The sequence below is a fragment of the Asparagus officinalis genome, chromosome 4, assembly GCF_001876935.1.
Source record: "Asparagus officinalis chromosome 4, Aspof.V1, whole genome shotgun sequence".
In the NCBI taxonomy this organism is placed as follows: domain Eukaryota; kingdom Viridiplantae; phylum Streptophyta; class Magnoliopsida; order Asparagales; family Asparagaceae; genus Asparagus; species Asparagus officinalis.
The window spans coordinates 66,560,786-66,584,129 of NC_033797.1; the positions used below are offsets into that span (position 1 = coordinate 66,560,786).

The following is a 23,344-nucleotide window of genomic DNA, read 5'->3' on the forward strand; positions in this document are numbered from 1 at the left end:
AAGTCTTATGCCTATATATTTGTTTAGCATGATTAAGTCAGGATGGACGCTTTTGTTAGATAGCTTGTAAAATATATAAGAAAGAATAAATCTCTAAACACTATTAAGAACTATCTGCCTGCCCAAGCTTCTGATGACGTTTTTATATCTCACAGAAGAGAAACTGGTTTGTGTTAATATATAAATTTGGATTGGCAAACATTCGCCTGCATGTGTACATATACACTCACGTACAACATTGTCACTCACTGATAAAGGGCGCATAGGAGATATCAAAAATAGAGTAATCAAGTAGCTTAATTATATTATTTTTCTAAAATCTGCTAAAATGTGGGTGAGTGAATATTTTCTTCATCTATTTTCATCTATGGGGCAATGGCATTAGTTTGACGGAAAACCTTTACCTTTTGAATGGTTACCTCATGTTTCCAGCTTTGACAGATAAAAATGTCTCCTGTTTCTTTCTCCTCCCCTCGTCAAAGATGAGATTCCACGTCCAGGCTAAAGCTTCTTTTCTTTCTTTTAAGATAACTTTCTTCTGCCTTAACAGATTTAACTATAATAAGCTGCTAGTTTGTCTAAATATTATATAGTGCAATTTATTTGTTTTAATACGAAGCAGGTATAAATTCTGCACATTGAATCAACTTGTCTTAATGAATGAACCATTTAGCAAGTTCTTGCAACCTTTGTCGCTGCAAGGGAAACTAAACTTTGTCTCCCATTAGTGTGAATTTCCTTGGATTTTTTTTATATTTTAGACTGAGTAAGATACTGTTTAAGCCAGGTTGCTGTCAACATGTTGGCCTCTTTTAGAAGGCAAACCTAAATCTGTGTGAATTTATATCATGGGCTTTGATATGTGCACGGAGATTATCTGCAAAGCTGCTGAAAACATGATAATTTGTGGATAATTATGGTTTCCAGTTCATTGCTTTGACCCTATCAGGTTACTAACAGGTAACAGAGAAGCTATACATCATGGTGAGGGTTCACACACCGCACTGCCTTTGTCTGTGTCATCCATTCAAGAAGCACATCCTTCACAATCCACGTTACCTGTTCAGATGATCTCAACAGGACAACCTCATTTCTCCAATCATGGGCCGCCCACTAGTTTCTTGCCTGATGCCTGTGATCGACCATTGGATTTCGAAAGAAAGCATGATACTGACCGTGAATCACAACATAAAATTAATTACGGGCATACTGGTCCAACTGGGGCTATTGGAATAATGAATCATGATCCAACAGTATCCTCTGTTCATACTTGGCCTCCATTCACTGGTCCAGGGGTTGGTTTTCCTCAAATACCTTTGGGTCCATCTGGAACACAGGTTCTATATCTTCCTTTGCAGAAGGTTTTATTTTTTTGAATATCTAGTTGCTTAACATGGAACTCACACTCTCTCTCTCTCTCTCTCGCAGTTTGATCCTACTTTTTTACCGCAATCATCCTTGGCTGTGCAATCTTCACCAGTCTTTGGAGATGTCCCACCTCCCAGCTTTCAGTCTAGTGTGCCACCTCTTAGTGCACCATTTGGCTTAGGCCCTGGAGCTGCATCTTTTCCTGGAGAGCTTAATGGTGCCTTAAATCTTTCTGAGCGCCCAAAGAAAGTAAGGGCATCTATTGACTAACCCTTCTTTTCCTCCATTTTTTCGCCCTGTGCCTTTTTTCTCTTATGAATGCAATGGTATACGACTGTGCATATTGTGTTTGTAAATTTTGCAGGCTGCAGTGCCTGATTGGCTTAGAGAAGAAATTATAAAAAAGAAATCTGTTATTCCCAGCGCAACTTCAACCCAACCAATTGGAAATTCATTCGATTCTGTTGGATCTGGAGACGGTGATAAATCCATTAGAAGAGGTGACCAAAATGATAGCAGGAGCATTGATTCAACTAGGTCTACCGAAGATGAGGAAGATGATGAGGTATGATCACTTATATTGGGAACTATGCCAGTCATTTGTTTTTATTGAATTGCGCGAGCATCTTTTGGCCAATGTTATGTTGGCATAGATATCATTTTTTGGGGTTAATACATGTTCTGTTTGACATTGTTTATGCATTTGCATCATATGATGTGTCTAGAAAATGATCTGCAGAGGATACAACGCCTATGGATCTTTCATACAGTAAAGTTCAAAATTGTGTGGACTGTGGAGTAAATATTTCTAACTGCTAAAACCCATGGTCAACTGATGCATTTTAATCATTTTCAATTTCAATTTGGAATCTATGCTTCTACTTTGAATAAGGAACTGGTTTAATATTTAAGAATGTGATATTATATGTGATATGAACTTTAGGTGCATAGTGCAGTTTATAATATAGTTAATGGTCACTGGTACTATTGTTATTCATGTTCAGCGTCTCTAATATTAAATAATCCTGTATCACACACAATAAGTTTAAGGAGAGAAAATAGAGGGATATTTTTTGTGAGTTATCTCAAGTTTAGGTCTCTTAGATTTAGGAAAGTGGGATTTTTTTTTTTTGGGGGGGTGGTGGTTGGGGTTGGGGAAATCATCATATGGTGAACATGAATTCAAGAAGAATATTGTGAAGCAGACGATGCTCAAATTTGCAAGACGAAAATACTAAGGAGGGAAGAAGGGGCAGAAGGCTATTGCCATCAGCAATGGAAACATTTCAGTCGCTAAAGATATGGAAACTGGTAGATGTACATTTAGGAAGTAAAGAAGGGTTTGTGATAGAATGTTTCACCATCATTCAGATTTGGTTATTAACATCAGAAGAAATCTTGGACTATAGAGTGGGAGGAACCCATGAGAAAGGAAAAATTGGACCAAAGTGGGAGGCTTTAATAAATTATGCTCTAATTTGCACAACAAAAAGAGAATAATGAGACAAAAATATAAACACCCTCAGTAATTTTAGAAGTTATAGTTGCAAAAGGAGTGGAACTTATGGGGTTTCTTGTACCTGGAGATTAAAGTAGAGGAAGCGAGGTTATGGTTCATTGTTTAAGTTGGAAAAAATTGAAAATCGATAGATGGAGAGTAAAGTAGCCTTTTAAAGTTTAGCAGCATCAGTCATCGAATTTGAGCCTAAACTTCAGTTGCATGTGCATGGTGTGTGTAGGGTGTTATTTTCTCCTTGGGTTTCTTCTCATTTGATTTGAGTTATTGCCAACAATGATGGAGGTCATGGTTTCCACTTGAGTGGTTGAGCGATTGGAGGACCATGTCCATGATAAACGACAAGCACGATCCAGTCAAAGGTTGTAACCTAAAGATGCTTTGATTAATGTCTTAAGACATTAATTGAGAAAAAGAAGTACAAAAAGAAACATAAGAAATGTGTTTAGCAATGAAAAAACCACGAAAGTTTTGGTTGTTAAGTCTAAAGGGAGTGGTAAATGGATGGTTTGCTTGTAATGAAGAGAAAGAGGGATGGAAACATGAAGAATGTTGAGTTCGGGAAAATAAACAAGTACCATGTGGGCTAGTGGATGCTCGTATATCATTAGAGATTAAAAGCCTGCTATTAGGACCAAGACGTTGTTGCTACAGCAACTGTGGAACTTATGGTTGCCATAGGAGGGTGTGCTGAGGTGGTAAGCTGGATGGGGTGCCAAACATGAAAGCAAGTGTTACTAGATAATGTTTTCTATCTTTTTATTCTCCACGACGATAAGATAATGAACCAAAATAAAGGGGCAGTGAAAGTATCATAACATGTTATTACTATCAACAATGGTGCGTGTTACTATTGCATTTGAGGAGGGAGGGGAAGCCATGAGAAGGATGTTGCTTCCAAGCTCCACCATATTTTAGTTTGATGATTAAAGGTGATAACACGAGATAAGATAGTAAAGGAGTAGAAGGATATTATTGCAAACATGTTATTGACATTATGGTTGTGAAACCCATGACAATGCAACATGAGAATCAAGTGGACATTGTGAATTGCATGATGCTTTAATTTGTACCGTCAAATATGTTAAAGCAAGACAATAGGTCTGCAAAAACCGCAAAGGGCATTGCTTCTAACAAACATTGAAAACTTGTTTTGGTGGAGTAGTAACTTTCGTGTTCACTTTCACATAGAGAAGGGAAGCTTTTCAACGTTAGGTATCGACATTGGTAGCTATCTCCATTGAAATTTAGAAGCAGGAATAAAGGTGAGATGGAGGCTTTGAGGGACTTCACGCTAGTGAACTTCAACAACCATTGAAATTTTATATTGTGGGAGTGTAAGTTTGGTGTTTACTTTCACATAAAGAGGGGAAGCTTTTCAATCTTATATCTTGACCTTGGCAGCCATCACCAGTAAAGTTCGAGGGCATCACACAAATTTAGGAACAAGAAGAGAGGTGCGATAGAGGCTTTGAGAAACTTCACTCTAGTGAATTTGCATTCAAGGCATAAATTGTGGAAGGTTGGAAGCTTTGTTATCTCAATAGTATGAGTTTATATATGAACCCTACTCATATATTGACGGCTAACTGTGTGCTTTGAAAGTCTGCCAATAAGAGCTTCTTAAGCATCACAAGGGAGAATTGAACGCACAAAAAAAGATTACAAGCTTATCTTTTCATTTTGCCACAGGCCCGTCTTTTCATTTTGCCACAAAAGAGAATTGAACACACAGACAAAGATTATAGGCTTGTCTTTTCATTTTGCCACAGGCTCACGATCTAGAGTAGAAGTGGGAGAATGTAATATAGTAATATATTATATCGTCTTGAGTACTGAAAAGGAAATAACTAGGGTTGACACTAGTTTTTTAATAAGCATCTATTGTCCACTATAGTTGAGACATAGATTAGTAGTGGGTAAAAGTTGCTTTGAGCCTCATGTTAAGCAATTACAGTCAGTCTAAGAGTAGGAGATACACATCATATATATCCTAGATACTTGAGTTTGGAGCTCAAAAGATTGCTTCATCAAGTACAATACTTATTGATATAATTTGTTGCAATTGCATGACGAGAGCACACATGGATGATTTGCACTCCTCATTTTAGTCTGAATTGTTTAGATGGCTACCCATATTTCTATTTTTCATAGATATGTTCTTGTAGTACATGGTTGAGCATTGTTTGAATGTATATAACTCATGAAAAAATTTTAAGACAACAAATGTTGCCTAATCTCCTAAGCTTAATTATCTTGGTATTTTTTGCTAATCATCCCATTCCAATATGGGAAAAAGTAGTTGTAGCATGGATATCAACTTAACTGAGTGAACAATCAATTTGTTTCATTATAATCTAATATCTCATGTACAAAATGTCGAGTTATTTTTGCAGTTTTTCTCCAAGTGAAAGTTCTCGTGTTAAGAATAAGTTTGCAACTTCAATTATGTTTTACTTATTATTATAACCTTAGATTGCATCAAGTTGTAAACTTGATTTGGATAATGTACATTTTGCCATCAATTTGGGTCATCTATTGGAATCATGATCTTCTGAACATTACTAGTGCTACCATTTCAAATGCTCAGTGATACCCTAGGAGGTTATTATCCTAGAAGGCCGTCTATTTCTTGTTCTTCCTTAGAAATTTCATATCTAGCACATAATTTCTAATAAAACCTATAAATAAATTTCCAAAGGTAAAGTAGAACAAATAAAAAATTCCCGTACCAAAGTATCTAAATTGAATCAGCATATTTATCCAACGCGTATCATCTGTTTGGTCATACGGTGTTTCTCTGTATTTCTTCCAATAATGATAATGGAATTGTTAACAATAGCCCCTGCAAATTCTATGTGAGAATTTGGCTTAGGCATCAGAGGCAGTTGCTTCCACTTATTCCCATCATCTAGCATATAAACATCTCTATATAGAACCTGGATAAACATATAGATGTAAGTTAAGAAAAACCAGAATTTGTAAGCATGTATGTTATCGTCAATTCAGCAAACCAAGAGGGTTTCTTTCCACCAGAAAATACCAATAACAGAAACGAAGACCTTTTTTTTAATTAATGTATGATAACTTAGGCCGAATCTATTTGCTCAAGCAACAATTCCATAAGAGAGATGGGGTTGAGAACAAGGTCAAATCAAAGTTCCTAGATTGAGATTATTTTTGAAGTTTAATAAAAGAAAGGATAGTCATATGGGCTTAGCTGGAGTTTAGTATATTTATGAGCAACTGAAGGCGACTTATTAAGGAACACTATAAACAAGAACACTTTTTGCAGAGGATAGGTATAATCAATGTTACAGAAGGCGCTAGGCGGACTTGGCGTTTGAGCTAGCACCTAACGCCTAGACGCGTAGACGTTTGGCTACTTTTAAAATTATTTAATTATAATAATTTATAAAAATAAGTATTAAATTCATATAAATTTGAAAAAATTGATAGCAATTTTAGATCCATAATAAATCATGCATACTTAAATTAAATAATATATAGCCAAAATAATAACCAATAGGGTTAAACAAAGTGCTAGGAGGCCTAGGCGTTAGATAGTAAATGTCAATGTTATAGAAAGCTTAGGTATCGAACTGGTATCTAAGTAGATTTCTTTCTTCATTTAAGTGGTGATCAAGCAGATTTTGCCGAAGGTCGGAGGAGGTAGTGAAGGTGTTCACATTTGAAGGTTAAAAGGAGTTTGAAGGAGGTTAGATGATGTGGAGGTTGCAATACAGAAAATCACGATCAATGCTTAAATGGTGCAATCCATATAACCAGACAATGCTTCTCTAAACATTCCCAACAACTAGATGCGTAGTCTGGGTACCGTCCATGCGCTAGTTAGGCGGTCCAGGTACTGCTTAGGCCTAGGCCGAGGCTTTTTAAAATATTAGGTATAATAGTAGATTCAATCTTACTAAAAACTTCTGATAAGGGCATAAACTATTGTTGCAAGTTACTGGTTGCAATCCCATGCACTAAGAAAAAAGCCTTGACGAAGAGCAGTTCCTAACCCAACTTAGACAACGGTTCATTTAATATGGTTCTTCTAAGAAAGTAAAGAGACTGTTAATGCCCCGACCAAACAGTTTTCAGACGATCAGATCCATTAATAATATATATGTATATATTTTGCCACATGGCTTCCACAATATGTGAACTTTTCAGTTTCTTATCAAGTTTTATGAACATTGCAGCAACTTCTCATACTCAAATCTTAATTCTAGCGAGTCTGTGTGTCATGACCCTAATATTTAAAACATAGTTCTAAAAGGTAGTATTTATAGATAAGTCTATGTGATTTGGTTTGAGGTTAACTAGCACAATGAAAGAAACTTCCAATTATATTATATTATATTATAATATAACATGTAATGTGTTAACATAATAATACACTGTTGATATATTAGATGATCATGCTATAGAAGAAAAGGACCAAATAACGTTTTTAAATGTTATAGAACAAATGTATAATGTTATTATAGAAGAAATAAAAACAACACAAGGAGCTACAAGTCAACAATTTGGAATAAGAGAAGCTTCTCAATATAGAGAAGAAATCATGAACGAACAAGAATCACAACCACATGCTGATGATAATATAGAAACTTTAGAATATTTAGACTCAGATGATTTTTGTAATAAAACAAACAGGCAAAAATATGCCAATGTTATGACATCAAAATTGAAAATAAAAAATAAAGACACTGCAACTATAGAAGAAATTTTAAGTCCAGGATCAGATTCAGTTACATATCTATTAAATTTAGATCCATAATTAAATAGATATAAGAAAATTAAATATTTAATGGATTGGTCCCAAAATATAAGTGGAGTAGCTTAGAAATTTTCATGGGATACAGTAGAAACCATAAATTACATAAGTTCTTTATTAAGAGGACATAGCACAATGGTTAAAAGGTTTTGAAGGAACAACAGAAGGTAAAAAAACCATAGAAGAAATAAAATCTGAAGTAATGTTAAAACAATATCAAAGTTTAGAAAATGTTATTAATTCATTATATGAGAGTAATAGATGAACATGATGAAAGTGAAATTTCTAAACACAAAGGAATGTTAGATATAGTCATTTTTAGTAACATTGCAGAATTAGAGAAATACATAAATTTTTTTAAAGAACATTATTATAGCCTACTAAATGACATTAAAGGAAGATATGTAGAAACTTATTACCATAAATTCCCTTCACCAATAAATGAACACCGTTCATGCAGACATCGAAGCTTGTGAACAATATTATGAATAGTTATTTAATTATTTTCTATAGTAAATTTTTTTATTGAAAAAGGAAAAGGGGTTTTATGATAAAAGAAACATAAATTCCCCTCACCAATAAATGAACACCGTTCATGCAGACATCGAAGCTTGTGAACAATATTATGAATAGTTATTTTCTATAGTAAATTTTTTTATTGGAAAAGGAAAAGGGGTTTTATGATAAAAGAAACATAAATTCCCCTCACCAATAAATGAACACCGTTCATGCAGACATCGAAGCTTGTGAACAATATTATGAATAGTTATTTTCTATATTAAATTTTTTTATTGGAAAAGGAAAAGGGGTTTTATGATAAAAGAACACCCAGATCTCTAAATATTAGAGAAGACTTGAAGAGAAAATTTTGTTATTCACCATTGTCTCTCTTCATTCAACTTATCTCTATATATAGAGGTTATAGATGTTTCTGGACTTTAATTATTACAAACTCTTCTTGGTTTTCCACCACGCTTTTGCTGCGCTTAGGAAACTCATATTGAGAAATTAATTTCTTACAAATTACTTTAATTCCGCGACTTTTTTGTCGCATTACTTTGTCTTGTATTCTTTTTTCGATGCAATAATCATTAATACATTTGTACATGTAGGCCACTCTATGTGGTAAATCGTCTGTTATATTTCTATTTTTAGTCATTATGTTAGTCAAATAATTTGGGTGACTTCTTCTAGGTTTTCCACCACGCTTGCTGCACTCAGGAAACTCGTATTGAGGAATTAATTTCTTTAATTTTGTGACTTGTTTGTCGCTTTACTCTGTCATGTATTATTCTCGATGCAATAATCATTAATACATTTGTACAAGTAGGTCAGTCTATGTGGTAAATCGTCTTTTATGTTTTTATTTTTAGTCATTATGTTAGTCAAACAATTTGGATATTCTAATAATAATTTTCAGGAAACTCGTGCTGAGGAATTAATTTCTTACAAATTTCTTTAATTTCACAACTTGTTTGTCACCTTATTTTGTCTTGTATTATTTTCTCGATGCAATAATCATTAATACATTTGTACACGTAGGGCACTCTATGTGGTAAATCGTCTTTTATCTTTCTATTTTTAGTCATTATGTTAGTCAAATAATTTGAATATTTTGATAATACTTTTTCATTTATTGGTGAGGGGAATTTATGGTAATAAGTTTCTTAATATCTTCCTTTAATGTCATTTGGTAGGTTATAATAATGTTCTTCAAAAAAAATGTGTATTTCTCTAATTCTGCAATGTTACTAAAAATGACTTTATCTAACATTCCTTTGTGTTTAGAAATTTTATTTTCATCATGTTCGTCTATTACTCCCATATAATGAATTAATAACATTTTTCCAAACTTTACTATTGCTTTTTAGCATTACTTCAGATTTTATTTCTTCTATGATATTTTTACATTCTATTGTTCCTTCAAAACCTTTTAACCATTGTGCTATATGTCCTCTTAATAAAGAACTTATGTAATTTATGGTTTCTATTGTATCCTATGAAAAGTTCTGAGCTATTCCACTTATAATTTGGGACCAATCCATTAAATATTTAATTCTAGATCTAAATTTAATAGATATGTAACTGAATCTGATCCTGGACTTGAAATTTCTTCTATAGTTATAGTTTCTTTATTTTTTATTTTTAATTTTGATGTCATAACATTGACATATTTTTGCTTGTTTGTTTTATTACAAAAATCATCCTAGTCTAAAGATTCTAAAGTTTCTATATTAGTGTCAGCCTGTGGTTGTGATTCTTGTTCGTTCATGATTTCTTCTCTATATTGAGAAGTTTCTCCTATTCCTGTTTGTTGACTTGTAGCTCATTGTGTTGTTTTTATTTCCTCTATAATAACATTATACATTTATTCTATAACATTTGAAAACGTTCTTTGGTCCTTTTCTTCTATAGTATGATCATCTAATATATTAACAATGTATTATTATGTTAACACATTACATGTTATATTATAATATAATCTAATATAATTGGAAGTTTCTTTTATTGTGCTAGTTAACCTCAAACCAAATCACATAAGACTTATCTATGAATACTACCTTTTAGAACCATGTTTTAAATATTAGGGTCATGACACACAAGACTCGCTAAAATTAAGATTTGAGTATGAGAAGTTGCTGCAATGTTCATAAAACTTGATAAGAAACTGAAAACTTCACATATTGTAGAAGCCATGTGACAAAATATATACATATATATTATTAATGGATCTGATCGTCTGAAAACTATTTGGTCGGGGCATTAACAGTCTCTTTACTTTCTTTACTTTCTTAGAAGAACCATATTAAATGAACCGTTGTCTAAGTTGGGTTAGGAACTGCTCTTCGGCAAGGCTTTTTCCTTGGTGCATGAGATTGCAACCAATAACTTGCAACAACAGTTTACGCAAGAAGGAGAGTACCATGTGGATTATGCGATCACCTATCTCATGTTATTTGGCAACTTTTTAATGGTTTTATAACATAACAAGAATCATATACATTTAAAAAAGTATCCACACATATTTGTGAATGGGTTAGAATAACTAGGTGGTGATTTCTCAGACTGTGATAACTCTTTAGCGAATAAGTAGTGATTTCTCAGACCGGGATTACTTTTTTTCTCTTTATTTTATCATTTCTTCTTCTTTTTATTTCATATTTTTTTCTTCCTATAAAAATTTGTCATTTGTCAACTTGATAAAGTTAATTAACAATTGATTTACTTGATGAATTCTAAACTCTCTAGTTATTAGTTAGTCTTATATTCAGGCTAGTCCTTTTTTGATAACTCTAAATAAATTTGTAAGAAATAATTTTTAAAAAAGTATACTTTATCCTAGCTCTAACTTACTACTTTATTAGAAATAATGAGATTTTTTCATGTTTAACTTAAGAGTGGATAACAAGTTCTCAAAGTCCTCCTGATCTACAATTTTTCTCAAGTATATATTCCTAATTCAAAAAAAAAAAAAATAGTGCGAAAAATGGGCACCAATAATTCTCTATATACGTGTGTATTTATATACATATACATACATGCATACATACAAGCATACATATATACACACAAAAACATATAGATATATATGTGTGTGTATATGTATAATATTAATTTATTTATCATATTTTAATAAATTATATTATTATAATTAATTGGATGATAATTATTTTAATAATAATTAATATAATATATTATAACATAATATTTATTATTAGATTAGCAATATTTTATTCAACATTATATTGTAGTTAGTGTAATTAATGATATAATATATTTATTCTAATATAACATGTTATATTTTATTATAATAATCTAATATCTTATAATAATTGGTTTTATTAATTTTATTTGTTATATAAGTTATTATATTTCAATAAAATTTGTAAAATAGAGAATAATATATATTAATAATTAATATAATGTATTAACATAATATATTATATTAAAATTCTTACTAGTAAATTAGTAATGTAATTATTTAATATTATATTTTAGTCAGTGTAATCAATAATATAATATGTTTATTGTAATATAATATGTTATAGTTTAAAATATTATTTTACATTAAATTAATCTAATATCATATAGGTTATATTAAATTTATTTACTATCTTTTAATAAATTATATTAGTATAATAAAATAGATGATAATATATTTTAATAATAATTAATATAGTAAATTTTGGAATAATATAATAAATTATATTATATTATATTTATTAATTGCAATATACCAATATTTTTTTAATATAATATTGTATTTTGTGTTAATAATAATATAATATAATATACATAATATACTATATTATATTGATAATATAATTAATATAATATATTATCAACATTCTTAATCTGTTATATACATTATTTTATATGATACATCACATAATAATATAAAATAATACTATAATATATGTATGTAAAATATCAAACTAGCTTTGGCAAAACGAACTCACGATGGTGTTTTGGAAACGTTTTCGGAGAAAAACACCATTTTGTTGCGAATTCAAGGAAAAACACCACAAAAGAGTCCCCGTAGTATCCAAACACACCCTAAGTTCTTGTCAATTGGGTTACTCGTTGAGATACATGATAGGTGCAATAAAACCTTCATTATGGTCCTTATGGAACATGAGATAATCAACGTGGAACAAGAAAATAGAGGAAAAAACGTAAAAAAGTAATGGAAAAACTTATGTGAACAGATACCTGAAACATAAATTGTCACGAAGCATAGAAAACAACAGAAGATTAAAAAAAACAAATTGAGAAATGAGATGAATCGTATGGATATGTTAGCTTAATCAAGTTTGGTTTAATATATCAAAGTAAGACATGTCACTTTTCTGTTTAAACGCCAAGGCTATATGTGTAATTTAACCGTTTATGTTCTTGGAATATAATATCAGTGTACAGAGAGGGATGTCTTTTTTTGGATGATTTATGGTGGATAGACCCCCTGTATTATCGTCAAATTGAACTTTCGACCCCTGTAGTTCTGTTGTGGCAAATAGACCCCCTGAATGAAATTTCTTTTGACCCTTTTCCGGGGGCTATCTGCAACAATAGAACTATGAGGGTAGTAAGTCCAATTTGGTGATAATACAGGGGATCTATCAACAATTAAGCCTATTTTAATTGCCCATTTTTTGTTTCTCTGTTATCCTTCTTTGTGGTAGTCATGGACGTAGTCAGAGCCACCATTTTCCAACTGCTGCAGACGTCACTGAAAACAATCGTCTCTGTTTGAGAATATACTTTATGCTGTTTCTTAAAGTCTGCTCTTTTATGTTTTTTATAGGAAGATGTAGAAGCAGCAAGGTCAGCAGCAATCAACCAGGAAATAAAGCGCGTCTTAACTGAAGTTCTTTTGAAGGTCCTAATTATTCACCTTCTCCTTTCTCATCTTGCTGTCCATTTAATACTGACATGCTATGATTGACAGGTAACAGATGAGCTTTTTGATGAGATTGCTACAAAAGTTCTCAATGAGGATGAGCAGACAAGCGGAGGTAAAAAAATATTTCTTATGAAGCAGTCGGCGACAGTGGAAAGTTTATTCTAGTTTTGAAAGTTTATATCTTGCATCGCTTATTGAATACCTTTTTACAGTAGTTGAAGAAACTGTTAATAATGGAAACCAGAGGGTGTCTCCTGTAGCAATTGTGACAAACAAGGCAGCTGCGAAAGTTCTAATTCCGCATAAACTGGAGAGCAACGAAGTTGAATGTGGTGATGAAAGTTCTGATACCTCTCCCAGAGGAAATGTTTTAGGTTTAGCTAATTATGCTTCAGATGATGATGATGATGAAACCCATAGCTCCAAGTTGCTTTCATCTGGAAAAAGTGAGATTCAAGAGGAAAGCAATGATATACCTTCCGACAATGATTCTAAGTCTGTAAAAGATGAAGCAGACGTTGAAGGGGTTGCAGAAAAACATGGGGTGAGGCAGAAGGAGGAAAACCGTATGATGGGGAATGGTTCACCATTGATTGATAATATACATTTTCCTGATAAAGCATCTGAAGGGGTTTCTGCAGGTTGTGAGGAATCAACTCCTATTGCAAGTACAAAAGTTAACAAACTTCATTCAGAAAATGAAATTTCTTTAAAATCTAATGATGTTGTCACCAAAGACGACACCAGGCAAGAATCTACAAGTGAACGTGGTAAAAGTGATGAAGCACTCACTAAAGATAATCATGACTGGGAGTCCAGAGAGGCTATGACTACCAATAAAAGTTCACGGAATAGGGACAACAAAGTCCGTTCAGAGAGGACGAGGCGTGAGACATCTGATACTAGTGATTCCATAATTCAAGGAGATAGAAGTAAAGTTAAAGAAAAGATGAACAGAAGAGATACATTGAACGAGAGAGCTGATGATAGAAGCTCTGAACGAGGATCTGATGTGAAAGAACAAGGTTCTAGAAGCAGTTCTAAGCATAACAGTATTAAAGATGACAGGAAGGAGATCACACAGGATAAAGAAGATAAATATAAAGAAGACTGTGAAAGGAAAAGAAACCGAGGAAGAGACGAGAAGGAGGATCGGCACTCTCGGCCTGCAAAAGATTCATCCAGGTATAGTAGTAGAAGGTCTCCATCGCCCAGCAGCAGAGGTAAAAATTTCAAAGATAATTCCTTTTCGCACGGTAGTGCATCAGGTGATGAACCTTCTGATAATTCGAAAAGGAGGTAAAGTATATTAAATTTTCGTTTAATTTTTTTATTAACCTTACAGTCATTTTATTCTTTGGTAGATTTGTCATGATTATCCTCTATATTGCAGGAAGAAGTTATCGCATGCAAGTAATTTGTCACCATCACCTACAAAATCTAGGAAAAGGTACTGCACCTATACGATGGTTATGTTCTCTGCTGAATTAGCCTAGAACAATTTGCAGAATTTCGAATCCTCTGATAATATGGCATTCCTTATAATCGACATGGTATGGATACGGATGCGGACACAGACACGGGTGTGGATACAGGATCTGACAAAATTGTAAAAGTTAGGACATGGGGACACGGCTTTATATATACATATTAAAATTAATAAGCTATATGAGATCGATATTGTTTTTCATTTACATCGTATTCACATGTTATGAGGACTAGAATCCTCGTATTATTTTTATCTATGAAGCACGGACACACATAACATGAAGCCGTGTCGTGTCGTGTCCGTGTCGGACACACGTGTCGAACACACGTATCCTATGTATTTTTTAGGATTTGCCTCGTGTCGGCGTGTCGGATGGCCGTGTCGGATCCGTGTCCGTGCTACATAGATTTTTATGTCTCTTTTATTGAGTAGATTGTAAATTGAAAAAAGCGCTCATTTTTTTAACTAGATATCCAAACGACCCATTAAAATCATATTTATGAACTAGGTAACGAACCTGTTCCCGAGTCCAACAAGTTGCATAAATTTGATATGAAGTGTACGATATATGTCCAAGAAGTGTATCACGAGTTTTTTAAACTAAAAAATGTGTTATATAATTGAGTACACGTTTGAATAAATCTATGTATATATTCAAGAAGTATCCAAGGAGTGTCCGACACGGACACGGATACGGGAAGTGTCGGACACGGATACGGGAGCCTAGATGCATTGTCTAGGTAACCTTGCTGATAATGTTTGAATTGGGTTCAATTTTCAATGTTTAAGCTGTAACTATTTCAATGGTATGCATATTGAACTACTAGCCTGCAATGTTGTGTTCTATTTGATTGAAAACCATGCGTTATGTTAATTTTTATACAATAATTACCCCCATCAATTCCTTAATGCTGTTTCTGGACATATTTTAATTTTGCGTAGAGGTCATTGTAAAGGCGGTTTGAAGCCTAGTATTGTGAATATTAATTAAGACATGATTGGTTTTTTCTAAGTTCCTTTGACCGGACCTGCTATTTCATATTCAGTGATGTAGTAAATGTGTACAAAAGAAGAGTCTTGGCATCCTAGACCCAAAGAAAAAGAAAAAAAAAATGGATGAATGAACAGAAAGGCACTCATGGTACATACTTTGTGAATACTTGCAGATTATGGTCCATATAGATGTGATAGACATAGGCAAATTACACTTTTGAGTCCATGTTGATCATGTTCCACAGACTTGAAACTTGCAAAAGATTGACAGTTACTAACCCATTAGATGTGAGAGTAGAATTGGAAGAAGATGTGGTCTTTTAGCCTGATGAAGAATAAATTCTAACATGACCATCTTGGCATGTGGGTTTAGATATTGCAGCTTAGGAACTTGGTGCTCTTATTTTTTGCTTGATATATGCTTCTGGAAATAGATACAAAGATTTGTATTAGTGTTCTGAATCCTGAAAATTTTGTATACAAGATACAGAGAGTCTCATATTAGTTTTTTGGGTTTTCTTTCCTTAGAAGTTTTGAGCTCTTTTAGTGAAGGTTGAGAAAGTGCTTTTGGCTGAGTGGATGATTTGGTCAGTTTGGGAGTTCGAGTTTAAGCTACAGAAAAAGTATCAGCCGCAGCTGTGCGGTGTAGACATGGAGAGATTTGGTTTTGGTGAAAACTACTGAGAAAGTCTCATCTGATGAAAGTTGGTCGAGGTTGAGCAACCTTTTTTAATTTTAATTGATTTATTTTTATACTATCTATCAACGAGCTTGATTTGTACCTTTAAAACCCCTGCTGATTTATTCCACAATTTTTCGGTGGTTAGTTCCTTTGCAAATTGTGGTCAATTTAGTACCCTAAGCCTGTGTTGTATATTACAATCTGAGTGGATTTCTGGGTATCTGCTTAGGGCTACAGGCTTCAGCTATGCAGCTACCTTCATTGATTTAGGTGTCCCAGGCACCAACTTATGTGTTGGTTCTAGGAGCCATGCGTCCTCCATCAGTACGTACACCCGGTTAAGCATTCTTAGAGCACTACCTCAGCATTTATAGGGTTTGGTCATGCAACCCTTGTAGTTTGAAAAGCTCATACCTCAAAATGATGCCATGGCCAATAGTGTGAGTCCCGGATGTTTGCTCATCGATGTATGAATAATTGATGATATTGCTTATGCCTATAAGATATAACTATTCATGCTTCTCACTTATCTAGCCTGTTCTTATTGTTCCACGCATCAACTTCAATACTGAAATTTGGAACAGTTTTTATAAGTTTTTTTTATTTCCATCATCTCTCTATTTTATCATAACCTATTTGTTTTTTGCATGCTATTCATTCATATGTTAACTTTCCTGTATAAATAATCGTCTCACGGACTACACTTCTCACCATGGACATCTTTTTCACTTGTCTCATGGACTTCACTTCTCGTCATGGGCATCTTTTTCACTTGTAACAGTATTTACTTTTGTGATTCTATTTTTGGGCCTCCTTGATCCAAATGGTGTTAAAATTTGGAAGGCATCACAGTCTAAATAGCAGCATTATCGGTGGTTTCCTTAAGGCACTTAAATCACCAATCCATCATTATATGTGATACTAATGGCTTGAAAGACAGATAATGGCTTGGAAGAAAAATGCCAAGTTTCTCAGAGACATGTGATACGTTCAGCTGTTTACTCCGGTGTTTAGTGTCGCTCTCTTTAACCTTTACTTGTTTCAGCTGAAACATGGCAATATTTGAAGCAAAATATTATTAATTGGTTCTTTGTCTCTGTTTTAGGAGACCTTACATTTGCTATATTTCTGAAAATAGACTCTTTATCATGTTTCCAACTTCTTGGAGTAGTAAGGTCATAGCATCTTTTCATCTGAATGCACAAGCGTAGACCTATGATTCTATATCAAGTGGTTTGCTTCCACGTCCATTAGTCTTATAGTGACAGAAGTCTGCAGATAATGAACAGAGTGAACATTTCGGGATCAGGAATTTATTATCCATGCTATGCCTCTTACTTACCCTATCAGTGTGATCTTGTTTTTTTATGTCTAGACGAGTTTCGAGGTCTCCACATAGCAAGCATTCTCACCGCAGGCATTCCCCTTATTCCTCTACTGAGAGAAGGTAAGAGAGTAACCAGCCTTCAAAGATTTGGGTTTTACTGGTAGCAGTCCCTTAAATCTTTCATATTTTGAAATTAGTCCCTCAAATCATTGAAGAGCTGCTATTAGGTTCTCCAATTCTTAAGTATTTTGAAAGTAGTTGCAAATCATTGAAATTGCTATTAGGTCTTCGAACTTTGTCAATTCTTGTTTTAAAATTAGTCCCTCCTAATAGCAATTTCAATGATTAGAGGGGACTAATCTCAACATGTGAAAGATTTGAAGGACTTATATCGAAAAAAAACCTAAAGATTTATGAGCAACATTGCAGGTGATGAATGAGATGGGCATTCATGAGCCCCTCCAGTTATTAAGCTTAGGGCTTTTGTTTTAGCTGTGTGATTCACATGTATGCTATTTTACAGGCGCAGGTCGAGGTCAATCTCTCCTAGCCACAAGAGGTCTTCTGCACATAAACGGGGCTCATGAGTCATCTAGTTCTCAGTCCTTTTCTCTGATGAACTGCTGCGTTCTTCGAGGAGTGCTATCTTCATGGTTATTTTATTGCTGGTCTTAAAAGATTGTACTGTATAATGACTTCATGAAGATTTGAGAAAGAGGGAATTTAAAGCTGATCTACTGCATGCAACTCAAGTTGGCAGGTCTGAAGATGTCGGGTTGATAGAAAGTTCATTATGATAGTTATATACAGGGAGGCTCTGTTTGTCATTTTTGCACTTGATATGATCCAGCGTAATGTGGTTATTGATGTCCTATGAAAGAATTGAATAGTTCAGATTTAGGCTTTGTGTTTGTTATAAGTGATGTATATGCTTAGCTGAATTTTGGAGGTTACTCCTAATGTAATGCGGCTAACGTACTTATTTAAGCAATGTGCATCTCAATTCTGATGTCTATATCACCGAGAACAGCTTTGGTAATGATTTAGTTAAGATTCTGGGAGCTCCAGAAATGAAATTTGTTTGTTCTGCTTTCAACTGGGACTGCAATCTTGATTTATTGAAATTAGTTGTAAGTTGCTTATAATGAGGTTCGACCGAAAGTTTGATGTTTTTACCAAATTTGAATCGAAGTGACACGTTACTCTTTTTATTTTTTATTTTTTTACTGTATCTATTGTTTTAGAAGGTTTATTCAAGTGTTTCTGCTTCTTTATTGAGTTGTTACTAGTTCATATATAGTCATAGATGGATTATAAGATTAATTAATGCCAACTATCTCTAAAATTGTCTTGGCGGTTAGCAATCATGAAAAATAAAACCATTGTGGTGGTTATTGACTTACGAAGATGATTAGCTAGCGAAGTTTATTTACTAGAGTATCAATAGACCAACCATTATGTAGTGAGTAACGATAAGATATATCAATGAAAATTATTTAAAATACCTAATAAAATGCTCTCAACTATCAGTTGCTCTTCTTTTACGTTGATAGGGACAATGAGAAAGTATCCCATGAAGACAGCTCATGATATTAAATATGTAGCTCATGATATTAAATATGTATCTAAAGGATGTCAATTATTAAATTTATGCATGAATCTTAAAATTTAATGAACCAAAATATTTGGATGCGTGGTGCACTAATTAATACCTTTTCTAGGGACAACACATTGTAATTGTAAGAAATGGAAATGAGGACACTCACAAGATGATGATATAGAACATGTTCGGCTACTACTAATCTTCTGTTTCTTTGTAAGTTCCTTAGAACATCTCCAACAGCTTCTCTAAAATTTTCTCTAAAATGGGGAAGCAAAAGTCATATTCTTTAAATTATTTTTACACCAATTCCAACAGCTTTCCTATTTTGAAGAATCCCTTTTTTCCTCCAAAAATTTGGAGAATGCTGCAGATTTGGGGAAGCTTCCCCATTTTTTCTCCTCCATCCTTATTTTGGGGAATGAGATGGAGTTGGACCAAAAACCTAACTATATTCTCCAAAAGTGAGAAATGGGGAAGCTGTTGGAGATGCTCTTATTACTTATTGTCAAAACACCTTATAGGGATATAAAATAAATAAATAAGTCAAGTGTTTGAAAAACCCTTTACTTATAAAGATATGTGCATACTTATTTGTTTGGTAAAACAATAACTTATAAGGATGTGATAGTTGTCAAATGACCAAAAAGGGCATCCCGTTAAATCTCATATTTGACTAATTAATTACTTATATATTAATCAAATAATATTTATTAATAATTTTTAATTAATACACAAAGTAAATAATAAAAAATATTGATTTCACATAATTATGATAATTAATTACTAATATTAGGACAAATTAATTAATTTATATTAATAAAAAGTATTCTAAGAAAAATTATTAATTAATTATTTTAAAATTAATTATTTCATAATATTAAATATATCTTAATGAAATATTTTTACATATTACACTAATTTTGGTTATTAATTACTAATACTGATATTAAATAGTTAATTTCATATTATAAATTAAGAATTATGAATAGTTTATTTATTAAGTAAAAATTGTTTAATATGAATAATTTTATTCTTATGAAAATTATAATTATTAAATAAATAATAAATATTAATTAATTAATTATTACGAATAATTTTAATTAATTAAATAACAATTGCTAACAAATATTTATTCATTAACTAGTTAATTAATAAAAATAATTATTTATTAAAAATAAAATAATTAATTAAGTAGTAATTATTAATAACTTTGTCTATTTTAAACTAATTAATTAATAAGAATAGTGTTTTATTCCTAAAAATAAATAATATAAATATTTAATTAAGTAATAACTATTAATAAATTTATTTATTACTTAAAATTTTAATTAATAAAGATAAATATTCATTATAAAAATAAAAATATAAATAATTAGTAGAATAGTAATTATTAACAAATTTAGTTGTTAGTTAACTAACAATTAATAATAATAATTACATATTCTTGAAAATAAAAAATAACTAATTAAGTGAGCTGTAATTATCAATACGTTATTTAGTATGTAACTAATTAATTATAATAATTGTTATTTTATAATAATAAAATATTTATTTAAAATATATATTTTTATATTATATCATTTGTGACTAATATTAATAAGGAGGTATGAAGACTATTATGGTCTTTTGATGTATACAAGTAAAACTACTTATAAGTAGCCAAAAAATAAGTTAGGATTTCCCAACTTAATTATTTTTTGGCTACCTTTAAGTTAAAAATAAGTAGATAAGTAAACAATCACTAAACATAACTTATAAGCAAAAAGATGTTTATAAATAAAACAAATAACTTATAAGTATGTTGCCAAACATGCTCATAAATGGATCAAGAAAAATAACTTTTTTAAGAACATCAAGCAAATAGTTTGTGAAGCAAGCTTCATGTAGATTAGCACAAGAATCATATGGACTTAAAAGGGGGAAAAGGAAGAAGGAGAACACATAAATATTCATAAAATATATCCAAAAGCTGACGTGCTAAAACACCAAAATATCTACTTTAGAGATGAGGATGTTGGATGAAGAGGACATAAAGAAAAATCCTCATCACATCATATCAATTATTTTAGCAAATATAAATAATGCTTTTTTCACATAGAGTTAGATATCTTTTTTTCCTTAAGGGAACTGAAACGATTCTATTAAGGGTAGGGGTGCATTCGGTCCGGATACAGTTCGGATATGATGCCTATCATATCCATATCCGTTTACTCATCTCGGATACGGTTACGGATACAGATATACTTCGGTAAGGAAAATTCATATCCATATCCGCTAAAATCTGATACGGTTACAGATATACATGCTGATATATAAGCGGATATGTATGCAGATACAAAACGGATATGGGAAAGCTAGATAGTATTGAGAAAAACATAGTTCATGTGATACAAAAGAGTTCGTTTATATGTTCATTATAACATAGTTCATGTGATACAAAAGAGTTCGTTTATATGTTCATTATATCTGAAAAGTTAAGATTAGACATATTGATCATCAAAATTAACAACAAATCCGACATATTGATCATCAAAATTAACAACAAATCCATAATCTAAGAATCGAAACTATCGTAAGAGTATGACTGATATGTATTCAGATATTTCGGATACGAATACAAATATTTCACTATAAAAGCATATCCGTAACCATATCCTATCGGTTATAGATTTGAGTAACCATTTCCGTATCCTAACGGATACGGTTACAAATATTTCCTCGGATACGAAGACAGTTTAGCACCCCTAATTAAGGGGCATCAAGAATGACCTGGTTACAGATATACGGAGGACCTTGAAGAGAGTCCGAGAAAAATATACATCTATATCTGCAAACAAAAGAAACTAAATCATGTGCACAAATGTTCTCTGCATATCGAACATGCAAGACGGAGGAAAAGTTGAACTCTTTGAAGAGAGGTTGACAATCTATGGAGATAGTTATAAATGTGCTCTTTCATAGAGAGATAGATATCAGCTGGCTATTATGTTCTAGAGTGCACCCGCTTCAAAAAACTTTGTACATAAATGCACTTAAATATTTTCACTCAAAAATATAGGAATCCGCCCAAGAGAAATGACCCTCTTCTAGATTACTAAGCTACTAGTTATTAGTTCAATCTGATGACAAGAGCTGTTGTTTCTATAGCAACATAAATTATTTGACTCCGGATTGATTTAGGAAACTGAGAATTGACTGACATTAAAAAAAAAAGGTTTTCATAAGCGCTACCATCAATCTATTATTTCTAATTTAAAGCAAAACCTAAAAATTCATTGTTCATGCTATATTAAAACTATTTATGCTACAGTTTGATACAAAAATTTTAAATTTGCTATTTGTGATATAGTACTATTGTCAGCCATAGATCTACTGTTTGAATTGCACTTAAAATTCTTGTCTGAAACACTGTTGATGTTACAGTAAAAGTTTTGCCCCTTTATTCACTGTTCAAGCTAAATTAAATTTTTTGAACTTGGAAAACATCAATCATATTTTCTTTTCTTGTTCTTTTAGATGATGATTTTAATCCTTATCAGCTATTTCACAAATATAAATCTTTTCTGGCTCTATTATAAAAAATTAATTACTTGCTAATTGATATATTATTTAGTTAACTAATTTAGAGATTTATTCTGTAAAAAGTACTTAAAGGGACAGATGAATATTAATTATCTTTTCTTTTTTCCATAATATCTATTAATAATGTGAAGTTTATCATGTCTTATTAAAGCAAAGCAAAGCAATAAATTATGCGATGTTTTATAGATTTAAAAATCAAACTATGGTTTTCATTTTAAAATAGATTTTTTATATTTTGCCCCTCAAATAATTGAAATTGCTATCGGCCTCAATTCTTAAAGTTTTCTAAAACTAGTCTCTCGTTTCTTAAAGTTGTCTTAAAATTTGTTCCTCAGATCATTGAAATTGCTACGGGGCCCCTCAATGCATATAAGTAAATTAAACTAATATGCCTGATCAAGAATAGCTATAACAATACCAAGATATAAGAGTTGTTATTGCTACTGCTACCCTCATATCTCGCCACAACTATTACTACTCTTTCTTTCGAGAGATTAATTTGAAATTACTCATAAGAACTTAAAGGATTTAATTATAATTTTAAGGGAAAATTGTGTCAAGACCGCAAATTACAACTTTCAATGTGTCCCAGCT

General features: G+C 32.1%; 1 protein-coding gene across 1 annotated transcript in view; it reads left to right on the forward strand.

Moving 5' to 3' along the window:
* LOC109838843 overlaps positions 1–18,580 on the forward strand; it is a 23,239-nt gene extending 4,659 nt beyond the window's left edge. Inside the window, exons 5-13 of the mRNA XM_020407269.1 lie at positions 961–1,337; positions 1,429–1,617; positions 1,733–1,933; positions 12,976–13,050; positions 13,120–13,186; positions 13,287–14,373; positions 14,468–14,524; positions 17,614–17,685; positions 18,089–18,580. Coding sequence (XP_020262858.1) covers positions 961–1,337; positions 1,429–1,617; positions 1,733–1,933; positions 12,976–13,050; positions 13,120–13,186; positions 13,287–14,373; positions 14,468–14,524; positions 17,614–17,685; positions 18,089–18,152 — 2,189 coding nt within the window. The 3' untranslated portion in view covers positions 18,153–18,580. The remainder of the gene's footprint in view (positions 1–960; positions 1,338–1,428; positions 1,618–1,732; positions 1,934–12,975; positions 13,051–13,119; positions 13,187–13,286; positions 14,374–14,467; positions 14,525–17,613; positions 17,686–18,088) is intronic.